General features: G+C 49.2%; 1 protein-coding gene across 1 annotated transcript; it reads right to left on the reverse strand.

The window, feature by feature from the left end:
* Window positions 1-987: 987 nt before the first annotated feature.
* inhbaa (inhibin subunit beta Aa) lies at window positions 988-18,593 on the reverse strand. Its single transcript, XM_040003871.1, has 3 exons — window positions 18,460-18,593; window positions 17,353-18,106; window positions 988-2,777 (listed from the first exon to the last, which is right to left on the reverse strand). Exons 2-3 carry the CDS (start codon window positions 17,894-17,896, stop codon window positions 1,957-1,959), a joined length of 1,365 nt encoding a protein of 454 aa, XP_039859805.1. The 5' UTR covers window positions 17,897-18,106; window positions 18,460-18,593; the 3' UTR covers window positions 988-1,956.
* Window positions 18,594-19,344: the final 751 nt, after the last annotated feature.

A 19,344-nucleotide genomic window follows, 5' to 3' on the forward strand; every position in this document is an offset into this window, starting at 1 on the left:
GAGGTTCGATAGGCGGGTTAGCTGTAGGCTAGCTATCACAGAGAACTTTAGCTAGCCTGTTTTACAAACGCAGGAAGTGGATCCCACAAAAGTGTGTGACCAGCACGTTTTCTAAGTGCTTCACTTTAGCAGAAGTCCTCGGAGCTTCTGACCGGACAGACCGGAGGTTCCCCGTGTGATTATTTAAGTTCTTAGCTCCATATAAACATATTAATCTGTACATGCTAACTGGTTGGCTAGCACAGCTATATAGCAACAGGCATGTGCAGATTTAGCCAATCAGAAGCCTCCACAGCTGACCTGCCGCTAAGTGTCAGAAAGCTGCAGGTGAGTGGAGAACGTCGTTTTCTGGAGACATCTATTGTGTATCTACTGTTAGCAAACGTTTGCTTAGTAATCTTTTATAAATCTAGAACCGTTCTGCTTTTCCTGATTTCCTGTCATGAAGCTCATGTTCATGTTAAAAATGTAGAAACTGTTTTTTCTGGAGGCCTATCTCCCCCCACCACTCCCCCTGCCGGTGGCAGACGCCCTCAGACATCGGTGCGTTGGTGGTTCTTGGTGTCTGGGGATGGGTGTCCAGGTACACACCGGCTCACTCCTTGGTGGCTGCTTATCGGGGGCTGGAACCTGGGGCTCGGTCACTCAGGCACAGCTGGCTGCCGGCGGAGCTCACGGGCGCGTCACTGCAACCCCCCCTGGCTTCTGCTCTGCGGCTGCTGAGTGAGCCCTCATCTGGGACTCTCCTCAGCTCTTTCTGGGACAGTGGCGCGGCTGCCCCTCTGTTGGTCTTCCTTGGTCTCTTGTGCTCTGAGGGCCTCTAGATGTCTGGAGTCTTGATCTCCTCCATACCTGCTTCATGCCCTGGAGGACGGGGCTGTGGCCCCCCCACACCCTCTAGCAGATCATGCTGTGAGTACAGAGAGCTGGGCGTGGGCAGCAGCTCACTGAGAAGCAGTGACAGAAACAAACAGAAGGGGATGCAGCTTTCCTGCTAGACTTTTATTGTGAAACAACATCAAGACCCACATCCTGAAATCAAACGTACATTCTAACGCGAGTCAGCCACCTGTCCACGTGCTTTTGGCAAAATCAGGATTCTCTGGCAGTGAGCGTTAGACGCCAGCTTCAAGCCTCAGCAACCAGGAAGTGACACAACTGATGACACGCTCAAGTATTTTGTCAAGACTAGTGGGGCTCAAACCTGTGACCTCCCTCCGGTCTGTCCTCTCTGTCTGTGGCTAATCTGAACACGAGTGTCGCTATAGTGCAAAAAATAAACACGTTTGAAACGCTTCTTTTAAAAAAGAGACATGATAACACAATATATTATTAACAACAATAATAATATTAATATACTTACTGACAATAATAATTATAACATAAAGAAGTGTTTGGTTCCAGCAGCCGAGCCAACTTGTTTCTTTCAAGTATCTCTCAACACACACACACACACACACACACACAAACGTATACTTCTAAATAAAGTACAAGAGTCTTCTTCTGTCTTCCTCCAACATTTTGAGAAAGTAAACATTTGGGGAGCCGACAAACGGAGACAAATAAAATACAATAAGGTCTGAATACGTGAAACAAGTTGCATAGTTTTGAGATTTTTTTCTTCTTTTGTCGCATTTTTTTCCAGGCACCTCGTCTCTCCGAAGTCGGTTCAGCGGTGCTTGAACGTCTCAGCCACATAAATAAGCTTCGCTCCTCCGTTTGTAACAAAAATATATTAGAGATTTTTTTCTTCTCTTTTTTTGAAAGTGCCGTGGAGACTCTCTGAGTTCTGCTGGACGAGTCTGGAGCAGAGTTTTTACCCCAGAGGGCGACCTCGAGGGACGGACGGAGGCGAAGGATGAAACACAGTCAATAAAAGTGACGTGATGATCCTAGAGTCAGCTTCCTCCCTCTCTGGGTTCAGAGGTGCTCCTCCTGTCCCGCTCAGGTTTGCGTCTACGAGCAGCCGCACTCCTCCACGATCATGTTCTGGACGTCCTTCTTGATGATCTTCTGCTCCTCGTTGTAGTACAGCATGGACATGGCTCGTAGGCGGGTTGGCACGCAGCACGACTTCACGTTCTGGAAGGGGCTGTAGCCTCTCATGCGGTAGTGGCTGATGACAGTGGAGTGGAAGGACAGCGTGGACCCGGTGATGCTCGCCACGTGGGAGGGGCATTCGCCCTCGCAATAGTTGGCGTGATAACCGCGTGGAGCGATTATCCAGTCGTTCCAGCCAATGTCTTTGAAGTCGACGTAGAACTGCCGTTTGCAGCAGACACGCACCTTCCCATCACACTCCAGCCCGCGCTTCCTGCGCCGCTGCGAGTCGCTGCCGTCTCCCTGCCGGACCACGGCCATGAGGAAGGGCCGGTGGGACTGCTCCCGCTGGTTGTTGCGCTGCGATGTCTCAGCGCTGCCCGAGACCAGGACGATGGTGGCGCCGGTGTCGGCGCAGAGCGGGCAGGACACCCTGAGGCTCAGTGTCGTGCTTGTGGCGCTCTGCAGCAGGGCCTGCACGGCCGCCGACACCGGGAAGGTGTGCCAGCCGCTGCGGCGGGTGTCCACCGTCTTCTCTGACAGGAGGGTGTCGTCCTGCGGCAGAGATGGACGTCCGCCGGACGGGTGGTGCTGCTGGAAGAGGCGGATGGTGACTTTGGCTCGGCTGCGGTTGGTCTTGGCTAAACGGAGGAAGAGCCAGACGTTGGCCTGCTCCACCAGAGACAGATCGCCGCCTTCTTTGGAGAGGACGAAGTTCACCGTGCCCGGAACCTCACCTGACACGGAGACAGATGGAGACGGACGGTTAGAAAGACTGTCATACCACCTACATTCAAACACACCAACCCATCCATCCACCCCAACCTCAGTCACTTCATGAGTCATGTGACTTTGACCAGTAGAGGGCGCGGTGACCTTTTGGACTGTTTCACTCACACAGCCATGAACCCGTCCTAATTGTAGCATGCACACATTTTACAACATGTCAGCAGGGACACACACACACACACACACACACACACACACACACTGAGGACTCTGTGAGACACATGTGAGCTACACACAGCTGATTGGACTCTTCCTGCTGACTCGGCAGCAGCGGTCGGAGGTTTCGGAGTCAGGCAGCGTTTAAAGCAGCTAATGGTTCCCACCAGGAGCTCGGTGTCATACCGCAGCCCGGGACGAGCGGATTTACTGCAGCGTGTCTGAAAACAAACGAAGCGTTTCCCTCTGCAGGTCACAGCCAGCCAAGCTGTTTGAACAGGAAGTCAAATATTGCATTTTCACGCAGCAGCTGCTGGCTTCCTGAGCAGATAGTTTTCTATGTAGGCGATCAGAGTGGGGACGTTTACTGGCTGATTCATTTAAGGCTTCAGCAGCTCCCTGGAGGAAGCTCCCATTTTATTTTGATAGCAGACTTTGAGCAAAAAAACGAAAACAGAGCCGTGAAAGTCAGTTTACAATCATGTGAAGGAAAGAAAAGGACACACACACACACACACAGACACACACACACACACACACAGACACACAGACACACACACACACAGACACACACACACACACACACACACACAGACACACACACACACACACAGACATTAAAGTTCTCACAATCTCTGCAGGGAATAGCTGAATTCCTGCACACACACAAAACCTCCTCCAGCATGCAAACACACACACACACACACACACACACACACACTGTATCTCGTATCTCCTAGAAGCCTCCACACCAACAGCACCAGTTACGCCGGTGTTGCATAAGCGCCTCACATCACCTTTCCCGCTCTCTCCCTGATGTCTGTCGCCCGTGGGCGTCCGTGCAGAAAGTCAAAGTCACGATTTGGGAGTTTCTGAACGTCAGCTGATGAACGGTGCGACTGGGCGGCTCGTGTGCGTATGCGGAGGCGGCCGGCACTCGAGCGAGTCCATTAACACAGTTCAAGCGACAATTCGGAGGCGATTGTCTCGCTTGCATCATCGTCGACACTTCACGAAGATAAGGAAATAAAAGTTCATTCATTGTTTCTTAGAATAGCTTCTGCAGCCTTCAAACAAGCACAGAGATCCTGTGAGAGCGTAAGGGACCAATCTGGCAGCGTGGAGCTGAAGCACGGCTTCTGTGGGTTTCTGTGGGCACTCGAGCAGAACCACGCTGGCATGGCGTGGCGTCCATGCCGCTGAGAGCAGCCATGTTTTCACTCATGATGCTGAAAACGGATAAAGAAGTAGCTTTGTTGACCTCTTATTCTATTTAAAGGAGCAGTTCAACTCAGACGTGCTGCTTCTGCCCGGCTGTGGTGATGTGAGGTGTTTTGAGGGTATCAGCTGCAGGTTTCTGCTTCTTTGTTAGTTTTCTCTACACAAGCTCATAAAAATCCACAGTAGCTGCATGTTTGCAGCTTTAGGCCGGAGCCAATCAGAGCTGCTCGGTCACGGCCGAGCAGCGGACAGACGCTCGTTCACATCTGCGTGCAGAAGCGATGGGAAACGCGCCGCTCGTCCTTGATCTCATTCTGTGAGCTGTAAAATCAACTGTCATAAAAAGCATGAAGTTTTCTTATCACGAGCCCAGAAGCAGCCAAAACATTCCTGCACTGTAATTTCTCAGAGAAAGCTGCAACATGTGTGAGCCTGAGAGATAAACAAGTATCTGGACTGTAACTGAACGCTTTCTTTGCTACAGCGCACAGGGTTAAACCCGGCTGTGGGTCATGTGGCCGTGTGGTCAGATGTGTGGATGCTAAAGACGACAGTATGGACGACTTCTGCACCGCTTCCCTAAAACCGAAGAAAAGTGAATGGAGTTTGGTTGGGCAGCGACTTTGAGCTGTTCCGTCTATTTTCTCATGAACTAATGTAAGAAAAGAATTTGCCACACGTGTCACATGATCGTGCATGAGTGGGTGGGTTTGAGGCTGGTCCAGATGCAGATCCGAAGCATTGTTGCCATTAAATGGGAAAATGTCAGGAATGTGCAGCTTCTGTGGATTTTGGAAAGCTTTTACTGTCAGGATGGAAAAAAGGAAAAAGACCAAAAGAAGCGTTGACACAAAGTTGGACACGTTGGTCTGAAGCATCACTGCGAGCTGCTGCTCAAAGAAGAGCGACAGGTGGAGCAGCAGAGGAGGCGAGAAAGGAGACGCTCGTTTACACTCTGCGACCTCTGCGAGCCTTCCCCTCGCAGCTCATCACTCGCTGCCTGCTCGCTGCTAATCCCCTCCATCTACACGAGCGCATCGAGGACACACACACACACACACACACACACACACACACACACACACACACACACACACACACACACACAGTTATGTTCAGTGTTTTCCTTTGATTTACTTAAAGTCTTATCAGAATAAAGATAAATATAAGGTGGGGTCAGAAGACGCCAGAAATAGCTTCTATTTTATTTAAGAAACTCAATTAAAGTCAACAACATCGTTTAAACCATTAAACACCAATTTAGACCCATTTTGGCCGAATTTAGATCCTGACAGACTGATTCTAGAAACGCTTTTACATCATATTCGCCCAGCAGCTCGTTCAACACCCACCGCAAACCTAATATGAAGCTCAAACCATCAAATGTCGGCTTCAGATTCACAGAAACCATCTCATACCTAACTGTAACCATCGAACACGGAGCATTGATAACCATTTTACACCAGCGTTACACCACACACTGCCCACCGATGAAGACCGGCTGCTGCTGCGGCTGCTCGCTCGCTTCTTAGGGTTGGGGGTAGAGCCGTGTTTGGGTTTTAACTCTGACGGTTCAGCAGGAATCTGACAGTCAGGAACGATAAACTGACCTCTGAGTCCAGCAGCGTTCCCTCCCCTCCATCGGCGCGGCGTGGAGATTATTATGACTGTGACTTGATTTATCAGACCAAGCTAAACAGACTTCCTGCCAACACGCAGCACAAACACGGTTTGGTATGTTGTTAAAAGGACGGCTGGTTTATTATAAATCTTATTAAATCCTCTCTAATCCCCTCTGTCACCCACACGGGGGAGAGCTGACCAGTGTTATTGTGTTATTGGACACCTGAAGGTCAAAGGTTACACTTCATGACGGCATTTATCTGTGTTACTAAAACCACAAACACAAACTCCAAACCTAATCCCATCACAAAAACACTCAGGTCAGCGCCACAAAAGGAAAAAGCGCCGCTCGGAGCGCCGCTCGGAGTGCCGCTCGGAGACCTGCTGTGAGGGAACAGCCATCGCAGTTTGAGCTCCACTTTGTCACGCTCACACATATTCATGTGCTACAGGTACAAGTCAGGAGCCAGCAGGTGGGATTTAAGAGGGCGTTGGCCTTCAGAGGAGGCGGGCCTAACCTAAACCACTAAAGCTGGATTTGACCGTTGACACGTGAGTGAACACACCCTCCTTCATCATATCATCCTCTGTTCCCCATGTTTACTCACACACACACACACACACACACACACACAGTGCCCATGTTTGGACAGATGGGTACTGAGTGTGTGTGTGTGTGTGTGTGTGTGTGTGTGTGTGTGTGTGTGTGTTACGACCCGGCTCAAAAGCCGCAACATTAAAAAAAGGAGATGAACAACAGAGTGTGGGTGAGAAGAGGTTTCATCCTAAAATGGAAAACCAGGTCGGCTAAAATGGCTGGTGCCACCAAGGCAAAGACTAGTGCACTGCCGGGAAGCTTGCCTCAGGTATGCTTTTATCCACACCTGACTAGGTGTGGCCAATTAGCACCAGCTGAAAACACTGAGACGATTAGAAGCCGCAGAGGGACGTAACACCTCCTCCCTTAAAAGGGTTCCTCTAGGACCCCTAAACAAATTAAAAGTCCCTCTGAAGCCTTGATCCCTCAAAAGTAAGTTGGCATCTTTAAGCATGGATGCCCCTACATGAGGATCTGAAGTTGCCACACTGAACACACAAAAAGTAACATGTGACCAACACAAAGGAGCACAACAGTCAAACCCAAAATGATTACCTGACCTGCTACAACACAAAACCAAAAGTAGCAAACAAATAATCACAAGTGATCTGTTGTCTCCACCACACAGTCACATACAAGTGGCCCTATACCACAACAAGTTACTTTAATCCAAAAAGTTCAGTAAATCAAGCACACTAGTGACCAACCACAAAACTGGAGAGCTATGGCCACACAATGATCACATCACGGGTGGCTCAGCACCCCACAGTGTTATTGCCATCACCTGGCCAACAACACTCACAAGTGATCCAACAAAATAGCCATATTCCCCACAACACTAAAGGTCACAGCACAAAACACTCACCTCATGAGGATCTCATTAGCATCCATCAACACTGACATATGCACACACATGGTGTACACACAATGCCAACTTAAAAACAGCCTACCTTCCTCAGCTACAGACCATAATCATGAATGGTCTCAAACCTCCTACCAAGTTTGGTGCCACTGATTTACTATGTGCAACTCCCAGCCTAAAACACTAAAAACAACAAAAGCCTTACTTTACCTACCCTAGTCTTCAGTGGTGTACCAGGCTCGAGGCAACTTTAAACGCGAACTCGAGAGCAGGCAGCAGACCAGAGATATAGTCTCCTACCAAACTCTGAAGCGTACCCCCACCCAGGATAGCCACCAAACACAATAAACTAAAACAATTAAGCAAAACAACAAACAAGTGCTTCGATGGAAGGGCAGCACAGCCACCCAGCTGAAACACACTTACTAAAGGGAGTTTGCACAATTACACTGAACACCATCACTCACCCACTTAAAAGCAAAACAAAAGACTGATATTCAGTCTCCACTAAAATGTCCAAATATCCCGGACGAGCCCCCACTTATGTTACGACCCGGCTCAAAAGCCGCAACATTAAAAAAAAAGGAGATGAACAACAGAGTGTGGGTGAGAAGAGGTTTCATCCTAAAATGGAAAACCAGGTCGGCTAAAATGGCTGGTGCCACCAAGGCAAAGACTAGTGCACTGCCGGGAAGCTTGCCTCAGGTATGCTTTTATCCACACCTGACTAGGTGTGGCCAATTAGCACCAGCTGAAAACACTGAGACGATTAGAAGCTGCAGAGGGACGTAACAGTGTGTGTGTGTGTGTGTGTGTGTGTGTGTGTGTGTGTGTGTGTGCGCGCGCGCCCTGAGGATGAGGATGAGCTGCTGGTGTGATCAGGCTGCGTCCTCACACAGTCCTGCTACACGGTGAAACCTGCAGAGTCACAGCTCTTCCTGTGAGGAGCAGGAAGCCCTGACAGCGCCTCAGTCCGTCCTGTGCGTCCATATTTGACTGAAATCACGGATCTCTGCTGTTTCTCAGGTCAGCAGATCAGGGTTCCTCCTCTGAGGAGCGAGAACATGAAAACTCCGACCTGCAGCTGCTGGACTAAAGTCCAGAAGTCGTGACTCAGCGTCTGCGGTCAGCAGTAACCAAACAACCGTCTCACTATCAAACCAAACAGCTGACAGCCGTTTCCCAGAATCCTCGGCTCAGATAAGCCGTAGTTTATTATCATTCAAGCACTAAACGTGTATTAATCCGCCGCTGAAAAAAGTCCCTAAAACAGCCAGTGCTGTGTTTGTCTCTGCAGCGAGTGAGACGTTTGTCATGTGAGAAGAAGCTCGGTTGGTGTTCGTCGTGTTTGTCCTGACCGCCGCCCAGCCGCCCTTTCTTCTGTCCTACAGTTTACATTAGGAGGGCGTGGCTGGCCCCGGTGTTTACCTGCACAGGTTAAATATGCTTCAAGTTAAGCATGTGGAGAAAGGCTTTAAAAGTCTGGATTAAAGAGCTGCAGTTTCACATGTTTGTGCTTTGAAATCAGAAGCTGAGAAATGAAAAAGGAAAAAACCTCCAATGAAGAGGAAATCGTCATGTGACCAGAAAGAAGTTACAGCTCAAAAAGTTTTAAATCCTGAGACTCTCCATCGTCAATAATTCGCTTCAACACAATGATTCAAACTAATTCAGACTGGAGGTCACATGATTACAAAGCTGCTGAGCCGTCACAGTGACGACGGCAAACCCAACGAAATGGCGAGGAGGCGTGAACGAGTTCATCAGCAGGCTCAGCGCCGGCTGGAGGGGCAAACAGGAGTGTTTAATAACCAATCACAGCTGCGGTCACGCTGCACGCAAAGACACACTCAGAGCTCACATGACACAAACACTGTGATTGGTCATTCACAGTAACGTGGACGGTGTGAAAACCTAACTTTTACTCATCCAATGGTGTCACGTGCTGCTGGCGTGGACGCCGAGGCCTCCAAAGGCGCCATCTCGAGGCTGAACAGGTGGAGACGTCACAACGCGCTGCACTCAGAGTGCTTCAGTAAAAGAACGTCAGTTAGCTTCAGGTAAAGATGGGTATGAAGAAAAGTGCAGCTTTAATCCCCTGGCCTCACATGATGGAAGTGGGCGTGGCTCCAGCAGCAGCAGAGCGGGCACTAGCCATGGCGCTCCTGAATGCTGAGCTTTGGCAAAACAGAGTTTAACCTGAGATTGAGAACACACACCTGAAGACCTGTCTGTGGTCTGGATTAAATACTCAGGGCGCTCTGTGGTGACAATAACCCGACTGAGAATCTCTAAACATCGGTAAAACACCAAACCCTGCGAGCAGCTGGCGTCGCTGAGTGTCCTGCTTCTGATTCGTCTGTTTCTGAGCGTCTAAACAAAGTCTGTGAACATCTGATCCTGGTTTCTCGAGGCTTTGATGGAACGCAGGTGTTTACAGGAAGTGGCAAGCAGGCAATTTACAGGACGCCCGTTTCACCAGCTAAAGGTTAAAGTTCACCACATCAGCACTGATCCTCTGCATGGGAGGAGCTAAGGAGCTGGACTCGTTGTTTCCATCCAGTAGTCGCGTGTCGTGCTTCTATTCTCACTTGGAGGGACAATAAAGTGAAATGAAAGCAGCAGAGAAGTTTCAGATGTGGCTCTCGGCGCTGCGACGGCTCCGCTTGGATCGGTAATTTGCTAAAACTGTCGCATCACGTGCGCCGGCTCTTAGTACCAAATAAAAGAGGGCTGTAAAACGATTCCAGCAGTTTCAAACACGAAGACAATAAAACCCCGGCGAGGCCGTCCCAGCGTTAAACCAGCCAACACTCATACTTCTGTTGTTTTAACAAAGTGCTTTTGTGGCCTGTTTCTCATTTTCAGCCCTCGTCTGAAGCACATTTCTCTCCGGGGAACGTAAAAATTTGAGCTAATTTCAAGTCGCAGTGCTGTCCTGTGGCTGAGCCTGCCTGTCAGTCTGGGTTCCCAGGCCAGTTTATTTATACCGAGAGCAGATAAGCAGCCCGGTCTGACAGACAAACGCCAGCGAGACTCTAGCACAGCGCCGCTTACAGAAAACGCCGCCGTCTGACGTGACCGTCGACTGCAACACCAACATGCAGACAGCTTCAAACCCGCCAGAGTCCTGCTGCTTCTTCTCAGCTCTAACGTCATCCACCATCAGACGAGCTGACGGATGCACAGCAGCTGGGCGTGTCCGTGTGAAAACATCGATCCAAACCTTTCATTTCAGAGGAACATCGGAGCAGGACGAATCTGCTCAGTGTCAGCTGACAGGTCGCACACAGACGACCTTTAAAGATGTCGTTACTCGGACGTTACTGAGCTTTAACCAACAGATATCTGTGTGCCTTCAAAGGGCAAAGGTGAGTTATCCTGGTGTCTTCAACAGAAAGCTCATTAATGCTGAGAGCAGATTCAGCTGATGCTCTCAGTTTCCACACGGGATAAATTGACAGCTCAAACTTTTCCTGGACTCGAGACGAATGAAACCAGTCACGCAGAAGAAGCTGGTTTTTATCTGCCTGTCTCTTTATCTCTGCAGGAAAAGTCTTATCTCAACTGTTAAGGTAACAACTTCCCTTTAACGTCACAACACATGAACAACATTTAAGAGCGCTCCTGCTCTGAGCCACACTGGGAGCCTCCCAGTGCTGCCAGTCTCACTCTGAGCCTCTGATGTGGTAAATATAAACCCGATTGTTTCTCTGTGCGGTTCATCCGGGGACAAATGCCGAGGCTCACACAGATTCCTCCTCTCTTTCCCACTCATTCCTCCCCCGGTCCTCCCTCTCTGCCTAAACTCTCCGATTCCTCCCAATGGAGCCACACAGCAGAGAGAGGACAACGAGGAGAGGTCTCACTCTCATGCTGAACTCACTGTCTTCTAAACACAGCCACACCTGGGATCAGAGACCCAGAATAAACACGGCCTACGCTGGAAACCAGTCAGCTGATCTGCTTACTTCAAATCTATTGGCCAGTTTTCAGGGTTTCCAAGTATCTAAAGCGCATATCTGGACTAGTTCTTCCTGTTCTGACCACTTATGAAAGTCTGTGAAGGCAGAGCTGTAATTTCAGTGGCTTTGCTTTTGTTTAGCAAACAGAGTCGACCAGAACCTGGACAACAAGATGGAACCAGACAGTCGTTGGTAACTAGAGATGGCACGATACCACTTTTTTATGTCCGATACCGATACCGATATCATAAATTTGGATATCTGCTGATACCGATATGAATCCGATATAGTGTTTTTTAATCAACAAAACTGTTTTTTAAATATCTTGCTGCATTTTGTATAAGTTCATACTCAAGTTTAAAACAACAACTACACTAAAGCTATTCTGTTATACCTGCATGCAAAAAAAATATTTCATAGTTCAGCAATACTGATCAATCTAATAAACTTAAACCTACACCATCCTCCCTATTCTGGTATTTTAAAGAGTACTTAGCGTAAATATTAAGCAACCTAACTAATAGGGTTCCAACTCCCAGCAACAACAAAAATAAATAAATAAAAAATAGGGAACCACCCCTCACGCTCCACCTCATGATGCTTAATCGACGTAATCAACCTTAATTTGATGCAGTGTGAAAAAAAATGCACGGAAAGCAATTATTTTTCAAGAAATATTAAATAGATTCAACATCTTTCTTCAACAAAATTGCAGACTGCACAGATGGTACCTTCCCAAAGGTAAAAGTACTATAGCTTACTAGGGTATATTAGACTTAATAGTCACTATATACAGTAATGGACTTCTATTCATTTTACATCAAATTAAAACTTTGGGTGTAAGATTCAGATAATTATTTATTAAAAGCTCGACATTTTAAATGAGAATAAGAAAGAAAAGTATGTCTTTGTGCCCCCTTTTCCCTGTTCATGCCCTATCGGCCCCCCTGGCTAAACTTTGCTAGATCCGCCCCTGCACAGTTACCAGCTGTCAGCTGCGTAGAAAAAGATCCTGGTGTAGAAAGTAATATTAAATAAATTCTAACAACAGCTGATCAAGCTTAAACGTGCTGCTGTTGTTCAGCCGCTGGTTTCCTCTTTCTGGTGCAAAGTGGGCCAAAAACAAACAAGACAGACGGACTCGCGACAGAAAAGCCGATCAGCTGATCATTAAGCAGTTTCATGATTGAAGTAGCAGCAAGAAGAGGCAGTCGCTCCATATATCGCTTGTTAAGCTTAACGCAGGAATGCTTTACATTCAGAGATGGACTTACACACTTGCTTTACTTCTCTCGGGATAACTTTGTCGGAGATGAAATGCCGGGTTGCTAGCGAAGCTCCACATGCTATCCAGACCACCGACAGGTCCCGCATGCCACAGCCGCTCTATCACGTGATGCATACTGCTCCGACGTGCTAACGTTCTGAGGCGAGTTACGGCGCGTTGCAAGTTTTGTGAGGTGCTTTCGTGATATTTAATGGATCGGATTACATTTTTTATTTTTCTCCGATATCCGATCCAGTAATTTAGGTCAGTATCGGACCGATACCGATACGTAATATCGGATTGGTCCATCTCTATTGGTAACTGAAAGTTTACAGACCATCAAGATGCATGTGGTGGTTCAGTGGAACTAGAATATCTGCAAGAGAGCTGGAGGTCTAACAGGGTTAACTTCCAAAAACTGATTAAGGCACCAGAGGAGGGTCTACGGCTGGTCTATGATTACTCTATCGCTGGTCTGTAGCTGGTCTATGGTTACTCTATAGCTGGTCTGTAGCTGGTCTGTAGCTGGTCTATGGTTACTCTATAGCTGGTCTGTAGCTGGTCTATGGTTACTCTATATCTGGTCTATAGCTGGTCTGTAGCTGGTCTATGGTTACTCTATAGCTGGTCTGTAGCTGGTCTGTAGCTGGTCTATGGTTACTCTATAGCTGGTCTGTAGCTGGTCTGTAGCTGGTCTATGGTTACTCTATCGCTGGTCTGTAGCTGGTCTATTATCTGGTCTATAGCTGTCTTGGTACTATATCTGGTCTTGGTACTCTATATCTGGTCTATAGCTGGTCTGTGGTTACTCTATAGCTGGTCTGTGGTTACTCTATAGCTGGTCTGTGGTTACTCTATAGCTGGTCTATGGTTACTCTATAGCTGGTCTGTAGCTGGTCTGTGGTTACTCTATAGCTGGTCTGTGGTTACTCTATATCTGGTCTATAGCTGGTCTGTGGTTACTCTATAGCTGGTCTGTGGTTACTCTATATCTGGCCTATAGCTGGTCTGTGGTTGATTAATGGTTGAGATCAGGGCTGAGTTTCTTTAGTCTGATACTGAAGATCAGAGCGTGTCACCTCTTTGGTGTCACAGTTGAGAGGTTTTCAATGTTGGTGTCCCGAAAGTCCTCACCCTAGCCATCCACCAGCTCAACGCTGGCCTTGTGGATGGTGGGAAGTTGATGGTTTCTGATCAATAATTGTGGATACGGGTCTGGAGCATCTTCTGGGTTTCTTCACTCATTTGAGTGTCTTTGCACGGCTAGTCTGGACCTGTTTACTACAGAGTGATGCATCTCTGCAGACACACAGCATCTCAGACACACATCAAAGCAGCCAAAGATGAGGCGACAATGGCCTCAGACCAGCGGCGGCCTTGTGGCTGTAAACACGCCGTTAACACGCTAAAGCTGCGTCACGCTAAGATCTTGATGGACAGGGAGGAAAGATGAGGAGCAGAGGTGGAGAAGATGAAAAGATGGATTGAAAATAACACAAAGAATGGATAAACAGAAAAAGAAGAAGATGGAAAAAAAGAATTATTGCCAAGAAAAGATGAGAGAGAAGGATCGAGATCAAACGAGGAGCAGCGGGAAGAGAAAAATGGGAGTGAGAGAAAGGAAAACAGAGAAAGGAAACACGCTAATTGTAGTTTATTTTCATATCTTACAGATGTTTTTGTCCTATCAGCCGCTTCTATTCACTGCTTCCTCTCAGTTGTTGCAGGTCACTGAACCTGAACCTGAGCTCATCTCACGGATGCTAGTTTGAATCCCCAGACAGAGGCGGCCACCAGAATAGACCAACAATGACCGGTTTATTCTGTCTGCCACAGTGGCGAAGGCTAGATGGAGGTTAGAGGGGGCAGCAGAGAGCGAGAGGGGGAGGCGAAAGTGGATTGAGGAATGTCGCTAATGATGTGTTCAATTAAGTTCAATTAGCCTAATTGTCCTCTGTGTGTGGGGAGAAGAGGGGGGAAGACAAACAGAGCGGGCTTATGGAAGGAGAAGGCCGGACAGATGGATATTGTGTCTGAGCTGCTAAACGGAGGTTGACACTTGGTCTCCGCCAAGAATCCAGTTGTCCCTCTGCTTCTCTGCTTGCCATCTCCGTCGCCCAAAATAATTACCGAGGTCCCTGAATGCCTCACTTAGTCCTGACAAAGCACAAGACTGGCAGGGTGAAAAGTATTCTCATGGCGGATCAAGTAACATCTTAGAAAAACAACAAGGGTTTATCAGATCAGGGGGAAGTGTCTGCTGACGGTGTCCTCGAGGCTTAAAATAAGGTTGCACACACAAGACTGGAACAGTCATCCAAGGACTGGTACTGGATGGGCTGGAGTCAACCATGATGCTGGCTGTTTTATTTAACATGTACATGTTCCCAAAGTGAATTCTGGGAGTGTTTTCACTGGTGGTGGCTCCACAGACTCGAGTTTCACCCAAACTGCTCAGCGACCGCTAAGACCGGTTGGAAAACCGGGCACATTTCATCGTATGATAAGCCTCATCCTTTGTTTGGGCCAATATGGTAATGGCACAAAATTCTGAGACTTCCTGTGCAAAACACACACCCACAGTGTCTGTGGGAAAATAATGATGGAAGAACCAGTGCTATCACAGAGGGGGTGGAGGTGGGGGTGGATGGATGGGCGGGTCTCCTGCTTTGTTTTGATCCAAACTCTGAACTTTACCAAGTAAAAAGCTAAAACGTCAAACTTGAGCCACAGCGCCGCCACATCAGGGCGGAGGGTATCGCACCGTTCTAACTTCACTATTAAAGTCAAGAAAACCCAAGCAGGTGATTAGGTAGAGGATCATCAGGGGGTCCTTTTGTCCCTCTGTGGGGGGACACTCCCACAGGGCTTAAATCTGGGACTCCCCACCATGTGACCCTAGAACTGAAGAAGCTTCTCGGATGAGAGGTGAAACGTCTTCAAGCAACTTAAAGAAGTCCAGACACTTTTCTTTCCAAGCTCCTTAGACTACGATGACCTGGACGACTGAGAACCCAAACAGTACTGAAAGTGCTCGACACGCCGGCATGGTGAGAGCTGTGAGCTTTTATTTAACTGGAAATATTCTCTGTCTGACATGAAGAGGTAAAGAAAACGTAAACCTGAAGAATGCACATTTGCAGGCACTTCCACAGCTTCACTCTGTAGCACTGAAACACGACTTCAGTGTGACTCAGAATAAAGACGTGTGAGTGTAAAACAGAAAATCAGTACACGTGTAGAAGCCAGCGTCACTGCATCGGCTCAGTGTTTCCAGCAGCACACAGGTAAGAAACCAGCAGACACTAACTTTGATTCATTCAATGGATGCAAACAAACAAAGAGAGCTTATGCAGTCATTCTGCCCCCTGCTGGCTGACACATGTGCTAACGTGGCTGCAAACTGGTGCTAAAATATTAAGAGCAGACTGCTGAGGTACATTTAATGATTCAGAGCATGAAGGGAAAACTGCTCTTACTTTAAATGGACGCCCGGCCGGTTTGTGGGGTGATTTCTTTTGTGAATGAAGTTCACACTGAGCGTTTTCTGTTTTCTGCCTGTAATCTGAATTAGCGTCCTCAGTGCTGTGAGATTTCAGCAAGGCCGTTGATTTGCCTTGAACGCTGCCTTCAGTCGCTGCCAGCAGGAGCGTAGCGACGGCCGAGGGGCCATAAATCTGAGCCTGAGGAGAATCATGGCGCACAGAGCTCTGAAATGTGGCTGTAATGCATAATGAGGGTTAAGCGTGCTGCAGGCGGCGTCTTCCTGAGACTCTGAGCACAGCAAAGGTTTCGGCCGGTAGATTTTATTGAAACGCCGGCGACGTGGAGCTGTCTGACAGCTGATCGTGATTGGCTGTTTCAAACTCTACGAACGAGATCAAACTCCGTGTTTTCCTTTCAATAAAAGCTGCTCCTCTCCGCCTGTTTGCACAGATCCACTTCATAAAATTCTTTTCCATCTGCTGTTCCAGACTCTCGCCTACAGAAACTCCAGAGGAGGAAGAACACGTCACAGTCCCGCCCACACCGCTCGACTGACAGGTGAGCCGATCGAGGACTTCAGATTTGCTTCTACATCTATAAATTCCACCTCTGTGGCCGACCTGAGAGAGTTCAGAGTGACCAGAATCAACCTGGAAACACGGAAACACACAGGAAGCAGGAAGAACACTGGAGTCACCAGGCTTTCCCAGAAACCTGGAGACGCCAGCGAGCGCCGCGACGAGAGCAGGCAAAGCGGGACCTGCAGCAGGTCTGAAGGTCAAAGGTGACGCGCAGAGGAAGAACGCAGTTAACACCTGATCCCCCCCCCATGCACACACACTGTCTCCTGCTCTTTGTTGCTACTGTCTGTCAGAAACACATTACAGCCCTGTTACCACTTTAAGAGGTGCACACACACACACGCACACGCACACGCACTCACACTCACACTCACACGCACACGCACGCACACACACACACACACACACACACGCACTCACACGCACACACAGGCAGTGACACACGAAGCTCTGACTGTAAGTACATAATGAGGTATTCTCTGACAACAGCAGGAGGTGATTACAGAGAGTGTGTGTGCGTGTGTGTGTGTGTGTGTGTGCGAGTGAGTGTGTGTGTTGTAGGGGAGTGGAGGTGTTCGACTGAGTGAGTACGCAGGTGGAATTAAGCAGGTGGACCAACACGCACGCACACACACACACACAGACACACACACACACACAGACACACACACACACACGCACACACACACACACACACACACACACACACACACACACACACACGCACACACACACTTCCTGTCTCGTGTTGATGTCACACTCACCGGGCTCGGCGAAGGTGATGATCTCCGTCGTCTCCTGAACATCGCCGCCGTCTCCCGCCCGAGCTCCCGCCACCGATGGTGCTGCTGCCCCTCCTCCTCTTCCTCGGCTTCCCCTCCCTCTCACCTCCTCCTCCCCCTCGATCTGCACGCTGCCGTCCTCCGCCACTCGCCCCACGTGGAGCTTGCGCAGGGCGTTGAGGAGCGCGGCGCGCGGCACGGGCCGGGTGATGTTGGGTCGGGCCTGGAGGTGCAGCATGTTGAGGATGTGCCTCTTCACGGCCTCCACCACGTCTTGCTGAGCCGCCTCATCTTCATCTTGCTCGTGCCCCCTCGCCATGCCATCCCCCGCTGTGACCCCTTCGTTCCTCCGCATCCTGGCCAGGGCGCAGGAGGGGCAGTGGGAGCCGGCGTCCGGCTGGCGGTGAGGGTGGACGGTCAGGGAAAGCGGCTGGAGCCCGGGCCCCGCCGGGTCCGAGGCAGAAACGCTGCTCTGCACCTGGACCAGGAGCAGGAGGGTCCAGCTGAGCAAGGGCAACAGCGACATGACGGCAGGAGATTCAGTGATGCTGCCGGGTGCTCAAACAGAGCCGAGGAGACGAAGAAGAGTCGAGTTTGGTAGAAAAGTGAAGAAAAACTGAGTCCTGGATGAAGAAGAAGAGTGTTTGAGATTCACCTTCCTCCTCCTCTGCTCGCTCTCTCACGTTCTCTCTCAGAAGTTTGGAAGCTGCAAAGTTGAGCTCAGCTCACAGTCCACCTGTGAAACGGAGGAAAAAAGCTGTAAAGAAACCAGACACAAAAAAGAGAAAAACACACAACGCCGGCAGAGAAAATGAGTAATCCGTGTCTTTTTTGTCAGGGACAGATGGCTGAAAAATGTGGAGGCGTCACAAGAAAGAAAGAAAGAAAAAACAAGAAAACAAGAAAAAGGAGAAAAAGTCTCAGATGTGATGAATGGATGATGAAGTCTGCAGGAGGATCCTGGTTCCCGGGGTGAAGTCGCCGCACAGAGTGTGTGTCTGTGTGCGTCTGTGTGCGTCTGTGTGTGTCTGTGTGTGTCAGAGAGGCAGTTGGACTAAGTTAAGACGGGAGTTCCTCGCTCTCCTTTACCTCGTTCTCTCTCTCTCTGTGGTGAATGCCTTCCCTCGCTCACCAGTTGAATGGTTTTAGCGGAGTGGGCTGGACTCTCTCTCTCTCGCTCGTCTTTCTTTCCCTCCCTCTGCTTCTCTCTCCTCTCGCTCGCCCTGGCAGCCTCCCACCATAATTATATCTCCCTCCTTCCCTCCCTCTCTCTCCTTCACTCCAGTCTCCTCCCATCCTCCTCTGTGACTCATACCACTCTAACTTTTACCTTCTCCCTCCTCCCTCCCCCCTCCCTCCCTCTGTTTGGCTGTTAATGGAGCAAAGCTGGTATTCCTTTATCCCTCCCTCCCTCCCCTCCTCCCACGGTCGGCTGTGAATGAGTTGCATGTCGAGGGGAAAATTCTTGGATGAAGTGGGTTTGTGCTATGACTCTCCTGTCCATCTGTTACCCGTTTGACTGTCTATCAGTCTGTCTGACACTCTGCAGCTACAGTCAACATGGCATCACGGTTCATGACTGTGCCGTCTCGTCCCGTGGCGGGCAAAGCAGCGGGCAAAGCAGCGGGCAAAGCGGCGGGGATTCCTTTACCCTAAAGGCACAGATACGGGCACAGTAACCAAGAGGCGGTGGGCTTCACGTGCCCCGCCATCGGCTGACAGTGGTGGAGGTCTGCAGGCGTGACAGAAGAGCCTCAGTGATGAAGAAAAACGAACAAACCTAAAGTTTCAGTCAGCGGGTGGGATGGGGGGGTGGGGGGGGGGGACGCTGACAAACCCAAAGTGGAAAGTTTGAAGGACAAGGATGAAAGCAGTCTCTGATTCTGCTGCTGTGATGGAGGTGATCTGAGGACGCCGTCACAAAGAAATAACCACCAACGTGTTTCATGGTTTCTATCTAAACGGTTTCTTCAG

Source organism: Simochromis diagramma, unplaced genomic scaffold (genome assembly GCF_900408965.1).
Source record: "Simochromis diagramma unplaced genomic scaffold, fSimDia1.1 OVJJ01000367.1, whole genome shotgun sequence".
NCBI lineage: Eukaryota > Metazoa > Chordata > Actinopteri > Cichliformes > Cichlidae > Simochromis > Simochromis diagramma.